Source organism: Seriola aureovittata, chromosome 21, assembly GCF_021018895.1.
Source record: "Seriola aureovittata isolate HTS-2021-v1 ecotype China chromosome 21, ASM2101889v1, whole genome shotgun sequence".
Taxonomy (NCBI): Eukaryota; Metazoa; Chordata; class Actinopteri; order Carangiformes; family Carangidae; genus Seriola; species Seriola aureovittata.
The window spans coordinates 17,585,808-17,611,986 of NC_079384.1; the positions used below are offsets into that span (position 1 = coordinate 17,585,808).

The following is a 26,179-nucleotide window of genomic DNA, read 5'->3' on the forward strand; positions in this document are numbered from 1 at the left end:
AATATTGGAAAATAGTCAGAAATGTCCATCACAGTGTCCTTCATTCATGTAAATATCTTCCTGTGTGTTTATAGGAGCAAGTGGAGGCTGCCAGGAAGGGCTTGGACCAGGCCAAGGAGGAGGGGCTTAAACTTCACGCCTCATCTGACGATGACGATGACGACTTTTTGTCACCGCCAGCGTCTGTGGAGCCCGCTCAACCAGCTCCTGCCCGCCGTGGCCGTAAACCCAAGGACAAGGACAAGATAGTCACCTCCACAAGGACCAGTGGTCGGCTTCGTGGCGCCTCGCCGGAAACTGAGGCTGAGCCTACGACCCCTAGAGAAGTGCCTGAAAGACCCCGTCTTGGTCTGAGAGGACGAGGAGCTGCCAAAGACACAGGTGCTGTGTCTACCACCCCGTCACGCACAGACCATCAAAAAACCTCCTCATCAACAAGACTCCAAGACTCCACCAAATCTTCAAAAGCTTCATCACCTGCCCGAGACCACCAGACCACCAAAACCAGGACTCTACCAAACCGCTCCCATCCCAGTCCAGTGCCTTCCCCTCCCTCAACCTCACCCCCTGGAGGGAAACAACAGGGTGTCATGGAGACTGATGGCAAGAGCTCCAAAGCCGGCAGAGAGGACAAGGAGGCGGAGAATGAGAGGAGGATATCTGAATCGTCGCTCGAATCCAGCGGCCCGGCGGACAGTCAGACAAAAGATGATGACAGCAAAGACCACAGCTCCATGTCTCCCCCCTCCACCAGTTCCAGGTCGCCTCGCAAGCGCCAGTCTGCAGATGGTGAAGTCCTGCGGGGCCTGGTTGAAGACTCCCCATCAGCCAAAGTGTTGCGGAAGCTTCCAGGGAGGCTTGTCACTGTGGTGGAGGAGAAGGAACCGAGAAAGAGAAGGCGGCGTGGAAGCGGCACTGGAGGTGGAGGTTCTTCAGAAGAGGCGACTGCGGAGGAGGCCGCTGCTGGATTTGTTGATGAACCAAACAAAGACATCACACCACCGAGCCCTGACAGCAAAACTAAAGAGACTGTTACCAAACCCCCTCAGGACCAAGACTCCACCCCGAGTCCGTCAGTGCAGCCACAGCCTGTCAGAAGTTATCCTCCATATTCTCCACCACATCTTTCTCCTGACATGCCTGTGCTGAGAAACCTTCCTGTACGCCGCAGGTTGGAAACTGAATCTCGCATGGCCGCTCAGCTGGGGGAGCAACACCAGCATCTAGGTCGAGGACGGGGAGGAAATCAGTCCAGGAAAACAGACACGCTGCCAGGCAGAGACGCCACTTCAACCTCCTCAGAGTCCAGCGTGAATTCTCTTGTGACACCTCTGAAAAGAAAGAGGGGCCGGCCCCCTAAGACCCCCCCGAGGTTACCTGAGCCTGACAACACAGCGACTCCTTCCCCGCAGCCCACCTTGCCAAGTGAGGAGGGGAACCCGCCTCTCTCCCCAAAACGGAAGAGGGGTCGTCCCCGCAAAGACTCCACAACCACGCCCGACACTGTTAGTGAAGGACAGAACTCTAAAAAAGAGACCGCCACTACTGATGTATCTGGTTTATCAAAAACTGATGCTGGCACAGAGCCAGCATCATCAGAGACCCCCACAGCTGCTGTCATCAGCACAGGTCAGGCTTCCCAGTCCACCACAGCTGAGGAAACGGACACTAAGACTGAGGTTTCAGCCCCTGCTCCAAATCCAGCACAAACCTCCACACCAGCCTCAGCTTCGGTCCAAACACCACCTGCACCTGCACCCCATGTGACCCCACCCCTCCCTGTGGCCGCCTCCACATCAGCCTCAACCCAAACCGTTAGTTCAGATCCGGCTACAGTTCCGATCTCAGCCGCAACATCAACCCACATTTCCTCTGCATCCTCTTCAACACTTTCCACATCTGCTACCATCCCAGTCACTGCTACCACAACTCCACCTCCACCTCCACCTCCACCTGTCAGCACCGTTTCATCATCTCCTCCAGGTGAAAAACCAACACTTCCACCATCTACAGCTCCCATAGAGCCAAAACCTTCAACTTCTACAGCTGTGAAAACAACAGGATCAGACACTGCCAAAACTACCACGGTTACCACACCAGTTGCAACTGCACCACCCACCACGGCTGTCAAAGCAGTTCCAACATCAGTCCCCGCCACAATAATCACAGCAGCTACAACCATAGTATCAAAACCAGTAAGTGTTACACCAGCAGTCACCACTACAGTGAAACCAGTCACAATAACTAAAGCTATTGCAGCAAAGGACTCGCCACAAGCCTCTGCTCTGTCACCTTCAACGTCTGCTCCGACTACTGTAAGCTCCGCCCCAGTTGCCACTTCCTCAAGCCCAGCTACACCTTCACCAAAACCATCCTCAACGTCTTCCCCCACTACAGCAATAACTACGACAACAACAACGAAAACAGTCCAAGCTTCTTCATCCAACTCAGCAGCAACTATGACAACACCTGCAGTAAAAGGAGTACAAACAGCTCCATCAAGCCCAACAACAGTTACGACAACAACTCCAGTAAAGATGGTGCAAGCAAGTTCATCAAACCCAACAACAACGATGACAACAGCCCCACTAAAACCAGTGCAAGCAGGTCCATTAAACTCAACAAGTTCGTCAACAGTCCCAACTACAAGCCCAGCCACGTCTGGCAGTGCTTCTTCAACACCACCAACAAAAACAGCTGCCACATCTGCTGCGAATACAGCTCCATCTTCTCCAGCCCAAACAAGGACGCATGAAACAAGCACCAACGTCCCAGCCAAACTGGTGCAAACAGTGCAAGAGGCTGCACAGGAAAAAGTAGCTGTCAAGTCCCCAGCAGTATCTCCCAGTCCAGTCTGCACCCCTTCCCCAACTACAGCCCCCGCCAGTTTTACTACAGCCGCAGAAGCAAAGGTGGTTGCAGTAACTTCGTCACCCCCAACAGGAGTCGTCAAAGCAACAACACCTGCAGCAGCAGCCCCCTCCAAAGAACACACTTCTACTACTGCTCCCCCTGCACCAACTGCAGAAAAGACTGTCAACATCACGCCCCCAGTAACAACTGCCACAGATGCTGTCGCCACAACTACGTTAACCCCAGAAAAGTCAGTTACAGTTGATTCCACAAACACTGTTGCAACTACCCAAGTATCCACTATCACAGCTGCTCCTGAGCCAGTAACGACAACCACAGCTGCTCCTCCTGAGACCACCCCCCAAAACTCTGCACCCACAGGTGTTTCCCCAGAGGTGTCTACACCAACCCATACGGAGGCCCTGCCCCAGATACTAACATCTGCTCCTTCCAGTGTTTCATCTGAGAAACTATCTACAGAGTCTAAACAGAAAGTTTCTGCTTCTAAAAGTGACTCGGACCCGGTGACAGAAATGGAAGTAGATGCTGTGGCGGCCGGAGGGACAAGCAAGGAGGAGGATGACAAAAAGCAGGAGATCTGTAAGTGTCAGCCTAAAAGGATAAAGGTGGAGAGTTCCTCTGAGACCCAAGACTTGGAGCCAGGAAGGGATGGTGCAGACGGAGAAGCAAAGACTACAACCACCCCTCACAAAGAAGAACCTAAGCAACAGGTTCCAACAGTGGAGGAAGCTACTGAAGATCAGAAACCTCCCAAACAGAAAAGGCCACTTAGTCGCCAGAGTAGCCAGGAGTCCACTCGCTCTTCTTCTCCATCATCTGGAGGCTCTACCACAACCCTCACTCGCCACGCTCACCACAGGAGGACGTATGAAAACAGACATCCTGCAAAGAGGAGGCGAGTAGACGTCACCTTAGAAGGGGACGAGGAGATAAAGGAGGAAGGTGGGGAAATAAAAGAGGGAGGCAGCAAGGAGGACCTCACCACCTCTACCTCTCGGAGGAGGCACTCCAGGTCTTCCTCATCCTCCTCCGACTCAGACAACAGCGAGAGCAGGAAGGAGCACCGGCTGACTCGCTCAGCCAAGAGGAGGCTGCAAGATCAGGAGAAGGAGAAGGGCAACAGCCGGCCAGGGAAGAAACCCGGACACAGCACTGACAGAAACGCATCCAACAACGCCAACGCATCTACAGGCGGAGAGTCTGGCAGCGATACATCTTCTGTCAGGATCACCAGAAAGTCTGCGGGATGTCAGCCTTCACAAGACAGTAAAGCTCAGACGAACAGCGCCCCCTCGTTGCCTCCTGAGCCTGAGGTCCTGGGGAAGAGATGCTCAGCACTCAACGCAGCAGCCAAGCTTCTCGCAATGAAGGGCAGAGTGGACACCCCCGGCCACACCACTCGGAAAGACTCAGCAGCCAAGTCCACCGGGACTTCGCCTGCCTCCTCTTCTGACAAGAACCAAAAGCCTAAAAACAAAAGTGTACCAGCTTCTCCTCAGAGCAACTCTGTAACTCTTACTAATAGTAAAAGCAGTGGCAGCAAACCCTCAACACCCAGTCAGTCAAGCCGCTCTGCTTCCCGCTCCACCAGGCAGTGCCCCGGTTCTCTGGTTCCGCCCCTGGAAGGGGAGTACAAGAGGTGTAAGCCAGAGGAAAAGGACAGGGGGAGCAGGAAGCTGTCAAGGGGAAAGGAAGGCGAGGCTGAGGCCCAGTCTCTGTCCAGGGGCCACAGCGCCTGCAGCAGCATGAGCAGTGACGGCGAGGGCGACGGCGGCGGACGCAGCAGCAGGAGTCGCAGCAGCAGCAACAGCAGCCAACGGACCCATAGCATCAGCTCTCAAAACACGGAGCACAGAGAGTCCCGCTCCCGCGGCGCTTCCTCCGGCAGCGAGCGCGAGAGGGACCGCAGCTCGGATCGGATGAAGAGCAGAGACAAAAAAGAGAAGCAGGGCCAACAGCGGGAGAGCCGCAAGGAAAGCAGGAGGTCTCAGAGGCTCTCGCAGGAGGTGACCAGCGGTTCAGGAACTGAGGGGACACCGGACAGGGTGCTGCGGAGCGTCGCGGCACTCGCAGCGGTGCAGGCCCGGTCACCGGCCGCAAGCACCCGCTCCTCTGCCAGTCAACAGCGTCACAACAAGACATGATCGGAGTGCCAAAGGGAAGCAATGGAATCCAGAGTGTTGTTGCAGAGCACGATACGAGAGCTCGTCATGACCTCCAAGGTTGCTGCTTTGTCTGCTTCTCTTAACAATGCAAGGGATCTGAGTGCTGCACAAGCCAGGGACCTCCCTGCCTCTTGGGCCCTCTCCCTTTCCAATTGGAGCTGGTCCCCTCACCAGCTCAGCTATTGTCGGCTGGGGGAAGGCTCAGGGACGCTGGACTGAGGGTAAAAAAAAATGTGGCGCCATCATTGTGCGTCCCTAAACAGACAGAGAAATGGTGCAGTGGATAAATTCACCACTTGGACTTGAGGGGGGGACAAAGGTGCAGGAGGTAATAAAGGCAAGTTGTTAGTTCACATAATGTACTGTACTCATTAAAGACTGGAACACTCAGATCTTATGTGTTAAGATGGGATTATACAGCACCCTCTATCAGGGTTATAAATGAAAAGTCATTTGTGTGACATAAACTTTCGAGTGACCAGTTGTATTGTAAGTTGGAGGTTTTAGAAAGTTTGGTTTTGAGAATTTCGTCAGCTGTCCTGACTTGTTTCTTTGTAGTCAGTTGATAAGTTATGCATATTTTATTATTTCTTCCAGGGTATTAGGAAGAGAAACAGATCTGTCAATGTGATCTTTGCTGCACTATGCTGGAGCTTGTCTTTGCTTGGGTCCCTTCTTTTCCATGTCGATTTCTGTTCATTGGATTCATTTTTAAATCCAGCCTTTGCATTTCTCATTTGCACATCTGATAACATGGCCCTCGGCTTTTTGAGTACATTGTGGTCTAGTAATTTGTTTTCTTTTTTTTACATCAACTTGAGTGAAATAATTGGTTCCTGGTATCTCACAATGTATCGCTTCCCGTTTGGAAATGTATTAATTGAAGTCGCAAATTGTCATGGAAGACGTCACATCTGGAGACAAAACCCGAATCTTCCCAAAGGAGGTTATTGTTTAAATCCACTTTGTCATGTATTTATATTGAAAGGGCAAGTTAATGTTGTTGAAATTAAAGAGTGCCTCTTTGGCCAAATGGGTTTGAACCTCAGATTGCCTTGTGAAACACCTGAAGCCGGGGTGTTGAGCTTCTATTTAAAAAAAAAAAAAAGAAAAAAAAAAAAAAGAAAAAAGCCAAACAAAAAAAAAAACACACCCCAACAAAAAAAAACATCAAGAAAAACACCCTGTGCATCAGTGCTACCAAATTAATGTTTTCTTTTTCACCTGAGTTTTTTTTTTTTTTTTGTCACGTCACTTCATTGCTCTTTGTTCATGTAAAAAACAAAAAAAGCAAAAAAAAAAAATTTACTTGGACAAAATATGTGAATAAAATTACTGGTACAGTTCCAGATGACTGTAAATTGTCGATTTACTTTTGGACTTGTCGAAAGTGATTTTGAGCAAAGGTTATATTTGGAGGGGGGTGGGGGTGGGGGTGGGAGGGTAGTACATGGTGATGGTCTTATTTTTTTGATTTGTGTCTCTTTCATTTGTTGCATTCCTTTTTGATCCCTTGTAATTCCACATTATTTTACTTGAAAGATTAAGACAATTACAGTTGAATAAAAAGACCAAAAATTTGTTGCCAGTTTTCATTGTGTTGAAGGTTTTTGTTTAACTGTGGGTGAAATTCAGGAACTTAAAATAAAATACTTCCTCATGGTAACAATAAAAATACTACCGGTACTCTGAATTAAACAAGACAGACACAGAAGAACAGAACATGGCAATATTTTATTTTAAAAACAAAACTGTATTAAAATAAATGAGTGATGCAAAATTCAACAGCCATAATATTACACAGTAGCAAAGTGGCTGCTAAATATCTTCCTGTCTGCTGTTAACTGTGCCGATGGGCACTTCTCTGCTTCCAAAGGAGACTTGAGCGAGGACTGTACGCCCTTTAACATCAACTGTTTTTGTTAATTTTAGTTTTCTTTACAGATTTGTCACATTGTGGTGCTAGGCAGGTTCTTCTCTCTGTAAATTCTTATTTCCAGGATTTTCCAGCTAAACTAAATGGAGACTTTGCACGCTGTGACAAACATGTGAAGAAAAATAACAGGTTAAAGTCTAAATCCAGAGTATAGTGTCAGGTAAAGCCAAAGACTCAGAGTGGAAACGTGTGAATACAAACTAAATAAAAAAACTCAATCCATCCCTTCTTGACAATGTTAGTGCACAACATCACGTTCTCAGCTTGACATGAAGAAGGCACAGTTTTGAAAAGAAAAAAAAAAACAGATTTCATTTTGTGTTGTTGCAGAACTTCTCTTGTAGCAGCTTACACAACAATGTAAATCATAAATACAACCTGGGCACACAAATAAAAAGGGGGGGAGGGGGGCCTGCAGTGCTGAGACAAGAAAAAAAGGGGGGGGGCTGTTATTTCACAAAAAAAAAAATCTGTATTTACACCTATCACATGTAGGAAGTTTGAAACAACTTTCAAGTTTTAAAAATCATCTGCATAAAGTATGTCTTTAATTCTCAGCATTATAGGTTATGTACAATTATATTAGCCGATAAAAGAAAAGCACTACTCTATTAAAATTGTTTTTTACACCTCCAATTCATCCAGAAACGACAACGTAACAAGAACGAATGCATTTTTCCTGAGTACAGTATGTTCAGCGCCAGTGTCAGGTTTCAATACTGCATTGTGCCCCCGCTGAAGGCCACTTGTTTCCTCTTTTTTTTTTTTTTTTTTTTTTTTTTATTTAAATGTAGGAGGGGAAGGGGCACTGACGTAACAGTTCACAATTTGTCTTGGTCTTTCTGTTGTTGACGACCAGAGTTTGACAGGAGGTGGGGTGGGGGTCCATAAACCAGCAGCACGGCCTCTTGAGCGGAAGCAGAAATGCAGGGGAGATTGTGGTCGTTTATGAGTTAAAACAACAGAGAGCACATCTCTTCTTTAAAAAAAAACAACAGAAGGAGAAAAAGGCCTGTTAGGAAGACAGGAAGGTTAGAGGAAAACCAAAATGAAAGTGAGGGATGATAACAGAGAAAATCCACTGACCATGTGACCCCTGTACATCCTGTTGGCTGATATATTTACAAGAGAGGGGGGATTACTTTACCCATAATGTGCTCCTGCTAAACCAAAATCTACCACCGACTCACACCGCCTGCTGTTAGGTGCCGAAGCTGGTGGCCAACGAGATGACTAAGATGAGGATGAGGATGGCCAAACAGATTGCGATCCAAACCTTTTTCTGCAGAGGGCGACAGACAGAAAAGTTCGTTAACACACATGCAAAATCAAACAGGTTCGATCTTAAAGGACAAGATGTTAGGTCAGGAAATAATTAGGAATACATATGGGGAAAAAAAAACAACAACAACATTTGACTATAGTTCTGTGTCCCTGTGTCTCCCTGTTTCTGCTCGGTCTGATGGGAGGGATAGAGGGGCAGGATTACTTAAATGTGTGTGATGGCTTTGTTGCAGGGTGAGTTCTGCAGGGTATGGTCCAGTTCTAACGTCAGTATTTTCAGACTTTGAGACAAAGCTCCGTTAGTTGTCTGTCCAGTTTAGTGCTCATGAATCGAAAGTGTTAACACATTATTCCAACATGGTTACTCCTGTTGCGACTCTTGTAGTTACTCCATGTAAAAAACTTAATTTTTAATTTTGTTTCGTTATGCTAATATGTGAAACCAGATTTTTGTTTTTTTATTATTATCATTATTGTTCATTTAAAAGTCTCAGAGCAGTAAAGTAAAAGCTGGCTTTAACAGGTCAGATACAGACTAACTCATTTTGGATTTTATTCAGATGTAACTGCCAGCGATGCTGCCTCAGCGCCTGTAGTTCTTTTCACTGTGTCCAACTTGGAATTACAACAAACAGACTAACAGTTTTTCTAACTTGGTTTCTCATAATTACCATAAGACATGAAGACACTATTAAAGATATTTAAAGTAACTATACAAATATGGACGTCTCATATCAACTGAAGGTTGTTTAAGGTAATTTTCTTTTCTTTTCTCATATTAGGGGGGTTATGTGCGGGAGTATTATCTGTATCTTTGATTTTTCTATGAATTAAACAAACAAGATATAAAATGTTGACTACTTGGCTTTAGAGCTGCTGGTAGGTGCAGGCATATGACATAAATGCAGCACCAGGATGGACACTGGGACTGGGACTGGAACCAGTACAGATTTTCTGTTTTTCCAGAAAGTCAAAGTTTCATGGTGTCTTTCAGCTTTTTGTCCACATCGTACCTTGCGTGCTTTCTGCTGATACGTGACGGCTTGCTCTGTGTTTTCCTTTGCTTTCTCCACATAGTTCGCAGACTGTTTGATGTTGGTTTCAACGCGGTTGACCATCTCCCCCTGCAGGAGACAAGACAAAAATGTGTTCATGATACAGATGTTTCTTGAAACCAAGATGAGCCTGAGAGCGTTCCGTCAGCGTTACTTTACCTGAGCCTCCACCTCCATGGCAAGGTACTGGAACATGTCATGCAGGTCTTTGATGCTCCTCTCCAGCTTCAGGATCTCATCGTGTCGGGACTCGATCTCGTTCAGAGCCTGCTTTGTGGCTTTAGCATCGCTCAGGATCTGTGCACCACAGTGCAGATATCAATTAGCTGTAATCCATTTGACAGAATAATCTGCCAACAGTCATGAGGTCTCAGGGTTTTCATCTACTGCACTCTCCACACTATGAGCTACTGTGACACTAAAGACGCACCTATGGGCTGCACATGACTGTCCTTCACATGCTTACCAAATCTGTGGTCCAGTGTGATCAACTAGAGAGGCTACAACAGAGCAAGTCATTTCAGGCATGTCATTTACAGACACTGCAATCACTGCTGCTTGTAGTTGACCTGCAACTGTGAAAGTGTTTTCCTCCAAGAGATGCTAGAGGTAGGTGTTGTGGTTTCCACGCAGCTGCATCGTTGACACCCTCCTTTTATCTTGAAAGGTCACATGTACTCACATTTTGAGTGAAAACATCCGTCTGCCCACTTTCAAGCATCACATCCAGCTCCTGGTCCGTCACATTGGTCCCAGCTGAAGAGAGAAGTGAAGTAGATCAGTGTTTTAAGAAAAGTTGCAGGACAGACACTGAAAATTAAAATAAAAATATTCCCAGCTTCCTCTATCAGTCTTCTGTTTTCACCTTCTGTCAGTCTGCTAAACAAATCCTGAGACACGCTGTAGTGTCACAGAGAAACAGTGTCAATGTGAAAAATGCACCATTGCAATACCCCAGAGCCCAAAGTAACATTAAATCTCCTGTTTTCTCTGACCAACAGTGCAAAACCTGGACGTACTCAGTTAGCTATAATCTAAGATGGCGAAAAACAGCAAATTCTCATATTTGAGAATATGGAACCATCAGATGTTTTAGTATTTCTGCTTCAACACTTTGGGGGTTTTCATCCAATAGTTTTAAATACGCCTTTTCAATGTATTAAAAAAAAAAAAAAAAACATATGACAAAAAAATTTTTTTTAGACTTGTCTGTATCAATAAAAGCAAATGGAAACAGACTGAATTAATCACAATGTGCATGAGGCACCTGACGGGAAAATCCACTAAAGAGAACAAACCAGATCTGTGAGTATGTAACGTGACGAATGTCATGAAACAAACTGAAACTTGCAGCCGGGCAGCAGCAAGCAGGAAGTGATCAGTTAGACTGTGATCTCCCCGAATTAAACCACAGACCACAAACCCAACACACTGACGGATAAATCACAGCTGTGCTTCGTGTACTCACTGATTTTGAGTTGTCTCTGTATTCTCTCCACGTTTCGGTCTCTGTACTGGGCCTGGATGGTGTTACAGTATCCCATCAGCTCCACAAACTCCTTGGACAAGACGCCATGCTGGAAAGAGAATAATGTTTTGGTGTTTATAAAGCTGTTTTATTTTATGGTAGCTGGATTTCAAATTTTTATTAAGAAGTCCAGATATTTTTTAGATGTGATAAGATGATACATTTGTGGAAATTTAAGTTTTATCCCAAGTTATATCCCAAACTAGGGTGTTGTGGCATAAAAACACTTAAGGCTCCACCTGTGTGCGCTGCATCCGAACGTTTATAGGTATGTATTTTCCATCGTCCTCTCCCTTCTTGGGTTCAATACCTGTGGAGAGAGAATTGATGATGTGTACTTCAAGTGAACACAAAAAAAAATAAATAAACACAGTGTTCACTTCTTATTCATCAATACTCACTCTTCAGCTTTCTCTGGATCTGGCCTGCCAATGTTTTTATCTCCTCTCGTAGAGTCTGCAGCTCTTTCTTCATACCTATAACCAAGAGGAAAGCAGCAGATTTAGCCTGTGTGAGATGATGTGAGTGCTCTCTGTGTAGACAGGCATTCACTAAAACTGTACATAAACTAGTTCAAATACGAGTTCATTCTTGTCCAAGACTCTTTCAAATCTTCTCAGTGGATCAATGGGTGGGATCAATCCCTAAATCTCGACCAGCTGTTGGTTAAAGTGGACATACTTACTCTCCACTGGCAGAGCCACACCGAGCACAGTTTTCTGTTTGTTCTCAAGCTCAGACACCATCCTCCTGAGATTCTGCAGTCCTTCATGAATTTCTTGCGCCTACAGAATGAGAAAGACAAATCTCACTCTATGGAGCCTTAATCTTAACTCTAGTTAGAATTAAATCTGTTGGACAATCTATTAACGTGTAGCCAAGGTTGTACTAAACTAGTTGTTTTAATGTAAAATAACCCCGACAGTGTAATCATGAAGTGTTAGCTGCTTAAAGGCAGGGACATAGTTAACAGTTGCAATTGCAGTTGAATATTTAATTAGTTGATCCACAGAAAATGAAACAACCATTTTAATAATGTGTATTATTGATGATGAATAATTTAATTCATCTATAAAGCAAAAATGATTCCAGCTTCTCAAATGTGTGAGTTTGCTGTTTTATATCACTGTGAACTGATTATTTTTTTTAACTGTGACACTTAGGGCTCAGGTAACTTTCTATTACAATTTTAACTAACAACTAATCAATAATTAAAATAAATTCTTCCTTTAGAACAGGTGCAATATCTTTTGTAACAGAAGACAGGTTTGAAGTATTCCATCTTGATGCACATGAGAGTATGTAGGGTTGCAACTAACGATTAATCCTCAGATTATTTTCTAAATTAATGAATGATTCATTTGGGTTTTAAAATGTCCTAAAGCCCAAACTGTAGTCTTCAAATTGCTTGTTTTGTCTGATCAATAATCCAAAACCCAAATATATTAAATTTGCTTATATATCGAATTAAGAAAAACTATCAACTATTCACATTTGATCAGACAGAACAAGTTCATTTTTGGCATTTTAGCCTAAATTGATCAACACATCGATTAATCATTTCAGCTCTAGTAGGCAATAACACAGGGTCTTTGTTCGTGACAGTCCAGTGCAAGGAGACTGGAATTAGCAGAGACTGAAATGTTGACAAAACAAATTTTAGAAACCAGCAGCATATCAGACAAGATTGTGTCCATGTGACTTTTTCTGCTACTTAAAGCCTAAGCCCCGCATATTATCACTTTCGCACAAATGTAATGTTTGGCTTTGCTGTTTGGTTTTTTCCATAAAATAATTGGCTACAGAAAGACAATGCTAAGACTTGAAACTTTAAAACAACACTACGTAATCTCAGGTGATCTGTGAGTTGAGTAATGGTGATGTTTAGAGGGTAAATTCACCTTTTTGAAGAAGGCTTCGCTCTCCTTCTCCTCTTTGGCTGAAGAGGTTCCAGGTTTGATCATCAGAGCTTTGCCCTCATCATCGTCATCTGACGCCTCAGCATTCTGCTGTCACATTGACAAGAAATAAATAAATACAAAATACATAGTGATTTGTTATGATGCTGATGTTCACTTCTGATTTAGCAGTTAAGGGGAAACTTAAGGGAAACTTGACTTTCAATATTGAGCCACAGATCCTCTTTTTTGCAACACTCAATGTGAAAGTGTTTTTGACATCCTAACTAGAGCCTGAACACTGTTTAAACACACTTTCACATTTGTGAAGCATTTAGTTTATGACAGCAAAATAAAAGGTGATTCAGACAACAATCTGGCTCAAAACCAAACATTTCTATTTATCAAAGCTTGACTTGATTTAACAAAAGACTCCAGTAAATGTTAAAAGCAGAGTTTAGGATCTGTGAGGCCAAAAGACACACAAAAATTTATGACTTTACAGCTTTTATCCATCTATACCACATCAGACCAGGTCCAGATAAAAATAAAAACAAAACAAAACACTGATTAACAGGGAGACTGTAAAGCCTGTTTAAAGCACAGTTTCAGATTTGTGAAAACTTTATTCAATTTGTGAAACACAAGAAATGACAATGTCACAGCGTTTTCCCAACCTAAGACCACATCAGACCAGGTCTGGATCAAAACCTGCTGTGCTTAACACTTGTCAGATCTGGACTAAATCAACAGAGAGTGTGTAAAGACTTTTTAAAACACAATTTTAGATTCATGACACCTTTTTTTTTTTTTTTTTTAAATAAAACACAAACAGGAAGATTTCACTGCTTCCATCCCACCGAGACCATATCAGACCAGGTCCACATAAAACCCTATTGTACTTAGACTCGTCAAAGGGTCTTATCATCTTCACAGGGAGAGTCTTTAAAACAATCTAATTTCCGTGAGACCCGTGAATTTGTCGCTAACGTTAACGTCGTCGTTTTCTCTGCATCTTAAGCACAACAAACTCGGACAGCCCTGCCCTGTCCCGGCCTGGCAGCTCATTTAAGGAGAAACGGAAGCTGGACATAAACTGTCGCTAAAGTTAACATTCAGATGCAGAAAGCTGTTAAACATTATTATTCTAATCATTTAGTTAGATTTAGTCTCTTAGTCAAAACTGTCGCGGTGAAACAAAGAGGTTAACGAGCGTTACTCGACACAAGGAGTGAACTTAGCTAAGTTAGCAGGCTAGCGCGCTGATGCTAACGTTAGCCGCTTACTTTCAAACTCACGTTTCCTAATTCTTTAGTCCGGTCCCGCATCTTTCACGGTGAAGCAGACAGTCAGAGGTCAGAGGGGCTGCGACTATACACTGAACTATGGTGAGTTGTTCCCAAGCAGAGAAACTAACTGTAAAAACTGTTATCTGTGCACTAATGTCATTCAACAAGTAAACTCCAACACTTCTTCTTCTGCTTCTTCTCAAAACATGAACTCGTTGGCGCCATCTGTGAGTTATACAGTTTATTTACCATTTTAATACTGGAAATGTAATGAAAAAAAGATGAAAATGATCCCAAAGACAGGCTAAACAACTACAAAAAGATACAAAGTTACCATAAAGATACACAAAATGACCACAAAAAGATGTAAAAATTACCATAGAGACACAAAATGACCATAAAAGTGGCACAAAATGACCACAAAGAGATGCAAAATTACCATAAAGAGACACATAAATAATAACAAAGTGAAGAGACAAATGAACATAAAAAGACAACAAAGAGACAAAACAACTACAAAGAGATGCAAAATTACAATAAAGAGACAAAACAACTCCAAAGAGATGTAAAATTACCATAGAGAGACACAAAATGACAAAAAAAAAGATACGTCAAAGAGATTCAAAATTACCAAAATGTCCCACAAAATGGTTTTTAATTAGGGTAATAATTATGTGATGATTTGAATGCCTAACTTTTTGATAAAGTGTACTTCATCTCTGCTGACCTCTTCTGGCTGGAAGATCATAAAAGACCTGAGATGTTTTTTTTTTTAGGAAGGGTGAGTTTTTGGTGACAATTTTATCAGTAGATCTTGGGAGAACATGCAAAGTTCTTTGTTTGTAAGGTTTTATATAAGAAGTTCTGAAAAATGCTGTTTCATCACTGCAGCAGTATTTTCTAGATGTCCTATAGTCTGTGTGGACTGGGAATGTACTACAAGACTTGACTCTCACAGCCACAAGATGATGCTGTTTGCCTGCACAAACTGCATCATTGCAACAAACCCCACACCACAACCCCCAAGCTATAGTTTGAAACCATTGAGTCATTGAGACTGAACCTGTTAATGAAGATTCACCACAATTGTCAATAAAGCCAACAGATAATAAACAAAGTCCTCATGGATATCAATGACATTTCCTTTTTGCGAGCTACAAATAGACCTTTTGGTGAATGATTATGCTATTACACCTGACATTTCACATCAGATAACTAACCTGTAGTTAATCCAGATGTGACTTGATGATACATTGGGCAGCCATTTGTAGTCCAGGATGTAGCAGAAAACTGCTACTCCTACATAATCTACATCATCATCATCTGAGTTGTGCTTAGATTCAGACTAATATTTTCTCCCTTATTTATTATTTAGCACTTAAACATTATTTTTGTTATTTATTTGTGTGCTCATTTATTAGTTTTTTATTTCTTTATTTTGTTTTTCTTTCACTTGTTCACCTTGGATAATGTTCAAGTCACAAGGACAATCCTTATACCGTCATATCATATGTTTTTGTACATGTGAATGTTTATTAATATAATTTTATAATCCTTTTCTATGATGAAAAAGAGCATTGGTAGGACAATTCATTGTATGTGATTTTCTTTGGCTCAATAAAACATATTTGAAAATGAAAAATAAAAATAAAATTTGTGATCTGATTCCACCATGTGTAACTTGACCTAAAATTCTCAAGATGAATTAATTTAATAGCTAGAAATGCGGTTTAGTATAATTTGTGGTAATGTAAGAAGAACTCTATGTAAACTACGTTTCCCATGGTGCATTTGCAGGGAGCGTCGTGTCGCCAGCGAGCTGTCAGTGCTGGGGGAGAGAGAGAGGAATTGGTCCAGCATCTTTGGAGCAGCGGAGCGGAGCAGAGCGGATGACAGAGACACACCGTCCTCATCAGCAAAATGAGGAGGAATTAGCTCACCGACAGTCGCCGCCGTTCGTGTTTCCCCCGCCGCGATGCATAAACTGGATGTTTAAAGACTGAACCTCTTCGTCTGCCATAGATCAGCGCGGAGATCTGACTTTATTCTATCAATGAGATATGTGGAGTGGCTCTACCGCCCGGTGGTAACGCAGAAAAACACAAGATGAAGAAGCAGTTCAACCGAATGAGACAGCTCGCCAACCAAACCGTGGGCAGGTAAGAGGTGGTATTACTATACGTATATTCACGACACGCAGCCGGGAGCTTTAACTGGCTCTGACTCAAACAGCCGAAGCAGGAATTTGTCGCTTGTTGTATTCGGCTGCCAGCGTACAGTATTCAGTCATTCACTCGATGGGCTTTTGCTGCTCAGCTGGTTTGATTTGCACAAAGCATTAACTGTCAGTGTAGGTCACAGTTGCAGTGTGAATGTTGTGTGATTGATTGAGCTCAGCAGGGAGGAACATATCCGCACACAGATGAGGAGGGAGCAGACATGGTACCCAAGGAGCAGGGTTGCTGCCCACTGACCAATAACATGAAAGCACAGGGCGGTCCCCGGGCACCCTGCTGGGTGGGGGGGTCAGGACACAGATCAGCATGGATGGATTACCAAACAGGCCTACTGGGCATATTGTTTGAAAGTCATGGCGCTCAGTTTAAAGACTACTAAATGACCACAAACTGATGCAAAACGATCCACAGAGAAGCAAAATGAGTAGAAAAAGACTAAGCCATGAACAGATGAAAAATTACCATGAAGAGATGTAAAATTACCAAAAAGAGATGAAATTGACCATAAAGACACATACAACTACCAAAAAGGGACTCAAAACTTCCTCAAAGAAACAATCCAACCACAAGGCGACACAAAACAAGTACAAGACGAAAAATTACCAGAAAGAGATGCAAAACATCCAAATTGATATGCAAAATGAGACTTAAAATAACCTTAGAGATGCAGAACAACCACAAATAGACCCCAAAATGACCACAAAAGGGTCACAAAACAACTACAAGACGGAACAATTACAGCAAAGAGATGCAAACGGCCACAAATAAACACAAAATTAGCAGGTAGACACAACATGACCATAAAAAACACAAAATGACAAGAAAGAGTTAAAAATGACCAAAAAGAGAAACAAAATGACCAAACAGAAATGCTAAATGACCTCAAAGAGACAAACCGATGAGAAAGCAACACAAAATGACTTCAACAACGCAAAAAAATTAACGCAAAGAGATGCAAAGCAACCAAAAATAGACAAAAAATGACCAAGATGAGAAAAAAAATGACCACAAGGATGTGCTAAATGACCATAAAGAGGTGCCAAATGACCACTGCAATGACCATGGAGACGCGAACCAACCATATAGTAAGACAAAAAAATGACAAGAAAGATATGACAGTTGACCCTAGAGTGACACAAACTTTCCGTCTGGAGGTCCTACATAAGAGGGCTGGAGGGCCTTTCACCCATTTTACCTGCCTACCTAGCTGTAGGAAGCTAATGCACTTCCACTGACTTGTGCAGAAAATCTATTGGACTGTAGTAAGGTACACTTGGGTGTCATCTGCATGATTCTGATGGGTGTCTTCATGGTTTGGCTTGATAGAAGCATGTAGACGTAAAATTAAAGAGGCTTAAGTATCGAGCCTTGGGGAACTCCAATAAATAATAATAATTCTGATAAAAACTGGTCAGTTGGTCTGATGAAAAAGTTATTTATTTCACATGCACATAGTGTCTTTTTCTGACTGCGTGAATGCATGAATGATGAGAAAATAATGCATGGCTATGGCTCTTGATTGCTTTTGAATATATGAATATAATATGAGAGTTGTTTTTCAATGTTTGTGATGTTCAGGAAACCTTCATCATAGTTTTACAGCTGTTTCTTTTGTACTGATTGTTTAAGGTAACAAGCCTTTCTGAGTACTGTCAGTGCAGGTGATGGTGGTTTGGACCACACCTGATGTGGAAAGGATTGTAGCATCCTGGGAAATTCCATGTTAGGTTCCCAAATAAAATGAGTTATACTGTTTGGTGTCAAGTTCCAAAAAAGCCTCTTTTTAATCCTGGAAATTGGAGTCTTGGAGTTCTGTTAAGTGACTCACATGCTGTATCATTCAAACACGGTGACAGGTCATGGTTGACGAATGTAGAAGTGATTAATCCAAGTAAATCCTGACCGCACGAGACTGCATCAGATAGTATGCAAATGTAAGAATACTTTAGATTAATGTTCTTAGGTTTATGTGATTTATTTGTTATCAGTTTGTCTGTTTTTTTTCCTGTGAGGCTTGATGCAACAGATAAATCTAGAGTTTGTTAATCTCTCAATTGGGACCCGAGGCTTGTTAAACTGAAGTTAAAAAGTACATGACCCATTTTGGCTCCCATAGTTTAAAAACAAGCTCTAGATGCCTCTTTTCTAATCGCAATTTGATCCACATATCTCTGTTTTTTTTGTGCTATACACGTGTGAATTGCAGTTTTATGTAAGAAGGTCACTGGTGTAGTAGCTTCTTTGAGCCCTCAGGTCAGATTAAAATGGCGAGGGTGCAATCACAGTTGAATTCCAGTTATAGTGTAGCTGCAGCTCAGCTCGCAATATGTGTTGTTAAGTATTTGTCTTTCTTTCTATTTGCCTACTCCACCCTTAGCTTGTAACTGAAAGTCAATGTCAACATTGCACCCTTGGCAATTTGGATCAAGTGTTGATTAACCCTTTGTAATTGTTGCATATCGGTAACCTTAAAAACAGAATCACTGTTGTGTTTCTCTCAGCTTAGTCAACATCTACAGTCAGCAGCCGTCAATTCAGAAAACAGGTTGATTTGCAGCAGTACTTGAAGAACATTTTCCAGGTTTATTATAATGCATACATTGCTGCGATGACGCAAGTGCACTATAACCTGTTTGTTTTGCTTGGCTGAGGGCAGTAACCGACGATGCTGGCACACCAAGAGGGATTTTTGTGTCAAGTTATCTTGTACCTTGCTCACCCACACTCGCTGCAGGCAGAGACGCTGATACGAATCAATGAAAAAGGTATTACTGCTGCTAATACCCAGCAGAGTGGACTTGACAGAGGTATAAGAAATCCCTGGAGGACGTTTACCCATTACAAAAAAATTACTGGAATTGTGCCTCACTGGTGCTTGAAGGGACAAAACTTTAATGCACTTTAACAGATAAAAAACAACCAATTATTCATAAGTATATAAACATAAGAAATATGTGTGTGTGGAAGGCCAGGTGCTTGTTTATTTCCCCTCATCTGCCTGAGAGCCGGCACACCAGAGCCCAGTGAGGTGGAACGTCCCAGTAATGAGTTTTAACCTGTATCATAAGAAGCAGAACAGCAGGGGCAATTAGTCATATTTAGAGGGTAGAGACTCCAACACGATGCCTGACGGCTGAGTACACAAATAATTGGTGATATTTCCTCCATGACCTTGGAAGCCAGCATCACCTGGTTTGTTATAAGGAAAGCTCAAGATGTACTGTGATAGTGACCTTATGTCTCACAGATACATACCAAATGTTTTAGACTCTCTGCAGTGTAACCAGGTGTTTGTATGATCATTTTGATCTTTATATTGATGTATGATGATTGATGATTCTACAAAACCCTTAAATGTATGCTAATTTCATTTTTTTCTCTTAATAGTGAAATGGTTTAGAGCTGATCTGAGGCCACCAATATTTCCCTTCTTTATTTAACAAGGTAAAAAATCTCAGTGAGATTAAAATGAGTTTCTACAACAATGGGGTTATATAAAATAAAGTTAAAAGAATCATTAGAAAAAAATACATTGACCAAGACTCCTATTTTCTAGATCCTTTAAAGTTTAATTCATCATAAATAATCAGCTCTGACAGTTTCAGCTTTTTTCAATGCACCAATAAACAAGTAATTTGGCACATACTCCCTCTCTAAAACCACAACATGTTATTTTTACACTTTGATTTTTTTATGTATTAAACCACAATTATATAACATATTAGGGTGAGGGTTAGTTAGATTTAGAGATGCCGGTACATGTATTTTTGTTACAGCTTGACGGTGCTAAACTAGCGGTTTTCTCGTTTCCAGTCTTAAGATAAACTAATTGTCTCCTGGCTCCAGCTTCATATTGAACCAACAGATGTGTGAATATTTTAGTGCTAAATTTTGCTTACCTAATAAGACAAAGTAAGCAGTGAGAAAGCAAATAATCCCCCAAAAGTGTTTCTTTATCTTGGTAACGTATTATAGAAAACTGATCCCAGATCGGAATAAATGATCAAATCACATCTTCATCAGGTCACGTCACATTTTAAGAATTTATAAATGTACGACATTTGTCTGCAATTATAATTTTATCCACAAAGGCATATTTTATATTATTACAACTGTTTTATGATACTCTCTTTTAATATCTATTTACATATAGATATATATACCAGTGAGTCTAGTGCATTTCAGAAGTTTATCTAATTCAGTTTAAGTCAGTTGTATTGTTTTTGTCAATCAACTGTGTTTAAACCTTAGATACTCATTTGTTCCACTCGTTTTCACTTTTTGTTCCAGGGATTTGATTTGGATTGTGGCAAAGGGAATATTTATAAGCTCTATATAGATCTGTTTTCTCTGCCGTTATTTACTGTTAGAGAAACATTTAGAGCTTCTAAAATGTCCATCTGTCTTTATAGTGCAGAAAACATGCACATGAGCATCCTCAAACTAATGAAGCATCTCCCTCTCAGGACAACATTGCTGCATTGCTCCAGTTAGAGATATAGGTCAAGAGAGGTTCAGACACAGTTAAATTCATCTCCAAAACAGTCAGCCTGCACCATAATCCTGTGTAATGCTGCGTAAACTGTGTGACTGAATGAAAATGTGTAACTCTCCGTGAGCACAGCGAGGTTATGGCAGGAAGGGGACAGGCCTAATCCTCTTTTGGCTCCGTCACTTCTTCTGCAGAGTATTTTTAACTCATCTGCTCATTCACATATTTGTGTTGGAGATAAAACCAAAGACACTGGTTATTTGACTTGTGGGTTTGCGGCCGGAAAAGTCTCCTTAATAAAAACACGTTTCTCCCTAGAAATGCTAGTTCAGGTTCTGCCAAGGAGACTGAAGAATGTCAAGGTGAGATAAAGCTGAAAATAGAAAAAAAAATGCTATTAAACAGATGTTGGAAAATGGATTTCTAATCTCCATCAACAAGCAGGGAAATTGTTTCTTACTGTCAATATGTTGCGTTCAGGCTGCAGGCGACACAACTCGAGAGAGTATTGTTTGTATTTGCTCCATTTTAGTCTTAAAACCATTATCTACTGTCAGTCTGCTAGCTTTGGTGATTGAAGACAGCACAGTAAATTGTATGTATTTTCATTGCGAAAAAAAACAATGCAATGCCCTTAATGGCTTCATTATTTTTTGTTTTCTATTTCATGCATTATTGTTTCCTCTGTCATATTCTGGGCCACAGGAACAAATTTCTGATTGATGAATCAACTTGTGGCTAGCCATTCTTGTGGTTTTCATTCTTGTGATCCTTGACAGCATGTTGTTAATGACTGGGCTTGGCTGTTACTTTCGTTCTCCCTTCAATAGAAGCCGAGAACTCGTGTAACCAGCCATGCTTGTTAGGCTGAATTCGACATTGTGACAGCAGGAGAGAGGAGGATGGGATGAGTTGCCCTGCCCTGTAGACCTCTGCTCCAGCCTGTGACACAGTTTAATCTGTTGGAGCTGAAAGCTAAACAGTTTGATGCTGACGCTCATGGAAGAAGGGACAAAGTGCAGGCTCTGTGAAAGATTGTTTTTCCCGCATTTATTTCAGTTTTGCAACAAGTTCAATAGATGTGCATCATGTGGATTTATGGACTGAGCCCTCAAACACTTTGCTCATACATACTAAGCGTAACATTGTCTGAAGGCTTGACGTGTTAATTGTCATCACATCAAGTCTGTAAGAGCACTGGGCCCAGAGGGAATAGAATATGCCAAATAAAATCCATATTGGACAATTTTGCACCTCAAGATTTATGTTGGATGTTGTAGAAGTAGTGAGTCCTTCACATACTGAGGCATAAAGTAATAGTTTATACAGACTGGGGTGGTAGATGGGTGTGTAGCTCATCTAAATTTCATTCTGGACACAAGAGATTGTGTCTTAACCCTGGAATTAACACTCCCCTTTTTAATCGTAATTGTGTCTTTCACTGCCGTACAGTGTTTTTGTTGCCTAACTCTAACCATACCTCAACAATAGTTAATTCACCACAACCACAATCTTTCCCCAGCCTTAACTGTACGGTAAAGTAGTTTCCATGTGCAGGTACTATAAAAAGCAAGGTTTTTAAAATAAGTTGGCAATGGAAGGACTTCAGGGGTGATATAAATACAGTCTCAAAGTATTTTTGTTTTTAACAATATTGACCAAATGTAAGCGCAGACTTTGCTGCTCTGCCGATTTCCTGTTTGGGAGTGGGAGTTATGTGTTATGTTACCATATCCAACTGCCATGTCTGTTCAATCCATGTATTATTCAGTCAACATGGAAGCTACAGTAGCAGTTGCTAAACATTCGAGTTGTTACTTCTTTAGGTTGACCTCCAGCAACCTGTACATCTGTGTCAGTCTCGCTTGCCACCATTTTTATTTTTCCATGTCAATGAATTTAACACCATACTTATTTGAATTGAGACAACACTAGGTCAAAACCTAGTGTATGGCTAGATTGCGTATGGTCAATGTGCGAACTCAACGTAGTTGAAAACTGTAGTGGAACCGCTGTAAAAACTGCCATCATTGCATTGTATTTGCATTCACCGTCTCTCTCTCTCTCTCCTACTCTCATTGCTCATATATTCAGTATTTTATTATAGCTGAATCGCAATAAAGCTGTTCTCATTTACATGTTTTTCTGTTTAAATTGTCAGACAACGGAATGTTCTTTTGCATGAGCTGATAATATTCACATCAAACCTTCAGATAATAATCCTTGCATTGTAGATGGTCTGATCAGTTTTCTTGTTGGATGAAAACCAACTTTTGTCTTACTCTGCTGAAACAAACAAATTCAAAATATTTCACTAAACAGTAAACATATTAAAAACCTCCTATCTGCCTTAGCCTTTATGTTATAAGTATTATTTCTTATCTTTTACATGGTCATGTCCATATTGTAATTATTGGTAGTATTTCAAGTATACCTAGTGAATTTTGCACCCAAAGCGGACCCTGAAAGTCTACAGAAAGTGCTCAAGACCTCTTACTGCTTTGATTAATTGGGGATTTCCGTTAAGACCACAAGTTTGCAGGGAAGTCCCGACATTTGGATTCGGCCTCTGTGTCTGTATGTGGGTGTAGGGTTCCTCATGGGTGAGAAATCCAGTCTGGAATCCCCCAACAGTCCCTCACCTCTTGCTCCCTTGACATCTCATTGGCCACAGTCCAGACCAGAAACACTGTTGTCATGACCCATGAGCTTCAGTGTTTTGTTCTCAAGAAAAGAATCTGTTTGGTACAAGTTAAAAGCTCCAGCCTTGTATGTTTAGGTGTGATTAATACAAATGGCTCCATAGAAGTGAACATAAACTATCCTCCTTGACTGCCGGACCGTTCAGCTGAAAGATAATAAACCCATTTGTCAGACATGGTGCTGTATGTGTGTGTGTGCATGTGTGTTAATTCCAGTAACATCCTCAGGATTTGATAATTGATTGCCCTTTATTTGGAGCATAATCAGTATTCATAGTGACGCTGCTTCAGCAGTGGGAATATGCTGTCCTGGGAGCAATATGAAATAATTCAGGTTAGTATTAATGGTAGCCAGGTCAGCACTTGGCTGCCACAAGCTGCTCAGGGTAAAAGGTTAAAGAAGAGGCCGGAGTAACAGGACTTGACATGGGTGACATTATGTTTACAGCGGGAAGTGTTGCATCTCTCTGGGCTCCTCTGAGGTGTTGATTCGCAGTGGGTGGGAGAGGTTTTATTATGAGCATCATTAGAGGCATTACTGTCAACCAGTGGAGATGTTCTATCGCACATGGGCTCAGTTGTATGTGCATGTGTGTGCATATTTATGAAAAAGTGAGGGGGTAACTGTGTGTATGTGTGTTTGTGTGTGGGCTCACCTACCTGTCTGAGTCGTCCTCATTAATCATGATGAGGGTCTGTTAATGAGGATTCAGTTGATGTATTTGGTGAAAATTGTAGTAAGTAAACACAGATCAAAGGCTGAACAGATAAACATTATTATATTGTTGTCATAAATTGAAAGCACCATAAGTACAAGCACCAACTTTTGTCTTAACACACTGCAGGAAGTGAAGGTTTTAGTTGGCAACCATTGGTTTCACCAGCTGTAATGACAACTGCAGCAAATCCACTGGTGTAGTTGATCAAACCTTTAAAACAGACCCACCCATGGGGCGCCTTGACCTTGGTATGATTCGGATGTAACATTAATTTCCCAGGTAATATAGTTGTTGCGTACTGATGTCTGTTTTATTTCCTGTTGGCCAAACGTGGTTTTCCTGAAGGCAGAAACATCACTCTGCATCAATTTTGAAGTTTCAAAAACAATGGAGTGTGTATTCTCTTTTTGCTTTTCAAAAAACCAACAAAGCGGTGCTGTACTTGCTATAATTAAGCAACAGGTAGCTGTGAAGTGATGTCGAAAACAAAGATGGAGATTCCCACTGAAGCTTTAAACTATATACATATATATATTCATAATGTCACCTTCAAAATCAACCATTTCTTCTTCTTCCTCTGCTTGCATCACATTCTCATTAATCTGCCTTCCTCTGTCTCTCTCATTCTTCACTGTCCTCTGGGTTTTGACATCCTTTGCAGCCTCTCTATCCTCCAGTGTAAACTTTACTTTGTGAAAGCGCAGCACCTTCTGAAGTGATGCTTTGACAGCTCTGCCCTCAGGGTAATTAGCATAGAAAGAGGAGATGAAGATGATGGGGTGGCTCTTTTGACAAAAATAGTTTCCTTTGACACAAAGAGGGGAGGGGGGGTGTATGATTATATATTCACCTCAAGGTCATAGAACCGAATCATGTTTCAGATTTAATTACCTATAGAAGTTTGTGATTCTGCCAATCAGCAGTAGACTTTGGGTTAAAAGTGGAATAAAGAAGTGTCACGGGGATGTTTTCTGCACCTGTCTGTCAGTGTTCTTCTGGGACATCGGGTTTGTGGGTGAAACCGAGGGAGTCACTAAGGGAGATGTCATTGCCAGTGGAGCGTTATTGAAGTCATTGGAGTGTGATGATGGAGACACTGCTTCGGGTTGTTTGCTGAGCCGCTGAGGAGCCAACACACAGATGCCAAACCTCCTCATCGGCTCTGCTGCTGCTACTGCTGCTGACTTCTTTGTATTCGGAAAATAGTTTTGATTATTTGCAGAGTTTTGGAAGCAATCAACAGGATGCTGCTAAGCTGCCAGTTCAGTCACTGAAATATAAAAACAAAGGAAGGGGTTTTATTAAACATTTTATTCTTTATCGTTTTACCTTGAACCATCCTGGGAAGTTTGATTGAGAAAAGTTACTTTTTTAAATTGCACATTGTTCAACTTAACCCCAGCTCTGTTCAACGCTTCAGAGCATCTGATGACACTGCTGGGATGGTCTCTTTTATGCTGTAACACTCCTCTCCATTCATAGCAGTTTATTTTGCCGAGAGTTGTGAGAAACATCTGAACTGGCTGCTCTTGACCTACAGACCCAGAGCAGACTTTAATATCAGAATCTCCTCTTAGTGGATTTTCTCAGTGACGTGTTAATGTGTTAAAGATGCACTTTCCTCCTCCGATAAGATTTACATATTGTGGATGTTGTTGAAAAAGAAAGAAAGGTGCTAAAAGACCAACATTCAATAGATTCAGAGTCAGTCATCTAATCTGCTGTCTGCTATTAAATTAAATCAACATCTCTCTGTCTCTGTCTCAACAAAAACAAAGCATTATGAGCTCAGCAAAGGTTGCATAGATTGCAGGACCTCTGCACTGGATTGTAATATATCTCAAGGTGTTTCTGTTATCTTGTCTTGTACATGGAAAAGGTAACACAGATTATTATCATGTCCATCCTTTATTAGTCTTGACATTCACATTTTAATTTAATTAGCTGGTTAATCGATCATTCACTGGTTCACAGAGGATTTGCTGCTTTTCTCAGTTTTA

The 26,179-nt window shown here is 41.9% G+C and overlaps 3 protein-coding genes across 10 annotated transcripts in view; 2 read left to right on the forward strand and 1 right to left on the reverse strand.

Annotated features, from left to right (window-relative positions):
• srcap (Snf2-related CREBBP activator protein) overlaps window positions 1-7,357 on the forward strand; it is a 36,726-nt gene extending 29,369 nt beyond the window's left edge. For both annotated transcript variants that reach the window (XM_056366469.1, XM_056366470.1), the window contains one exon: window positions 75-7,357. In XM_056366469.1, coding sequence (XP_056222444.1) covers window positions 75-5,018 — 4,944 coding nt within the window. In that variant the 3' untranslated portion in view covers window positions 5,019-7,357. The remainder of the gene's footprint in view (window positions 1-74) is intronic.
• On the reverse strand, window positions 6,755-14,245 carry stx4 (syntaxin 4). 3 transcript variants are annotated; one of them, XM_056366472.1, is made up of 10 exons: window positions 14,039-14,245; window positions 12,744-12,851; window positions 11,528-11,627; window positions 11,244-11,318; window positions 11,082-11,152; window positions 10,783-10,891; window positions 9,997-10,070; window positions 9,474-9,611; window positions 9,273-9,383; window positions 6,755-8,257 (listed from the first exon to the last, which is right to left on the reverse strand). In XM_056366472.1, exons 1-10 carry the CDS (start codon window positions 14,066-14,068, stop codon window positions 8,177-8,179), a joined length of 897 nt encoding a protein of 298 aa, XP_056222447.1. In that variant the 5' UTR covers window positions 14,069-14,245; the 3' UTR covers window positions 6,755-8,176. The 3 variants fall into 3 exon arrangements, with proteins under 3 accessions (XP_056222447.1, XP_056222448.1, XP_056222446.1); XM_056366473.1 differs by having other exon boundaries at window positions 12,744-12,848; window positions 14,039-14,244; XM_056366471.1 differs by having other exon boundaries at window positions 14,027-14,240.
• Window positions 14,246-15,852: 1,607 nt separating this feature from the next.
• Window positions 15,853-26,179, forward strand: part of LOC130162216 (rho GTPase-activating protein 44-like) — an 83,218-nt gene continuing 72,891 nt past the window's right edge. For 3 of the 5 annotated variants that reach the window (XM_056365835.1, XM_056365836.1, XM_056365837.1), the window contains exon 1: window positions 15,854-16,188. In XM_056365835.1, the coding sequence (XP_056221810.1) occupies window positions 16,136-16,188 (53 nt within the window). In that variant the 5' untranslated portion in view covers window positions 15,854-16,135. Of the gene's footprint in view, window positions 16,189-26,179 lie in introns of all 5 variants that reach the window. The other 2 variants (XM_056365833.1, XM_056365834.1) reach the window with 1 other exon arrangement.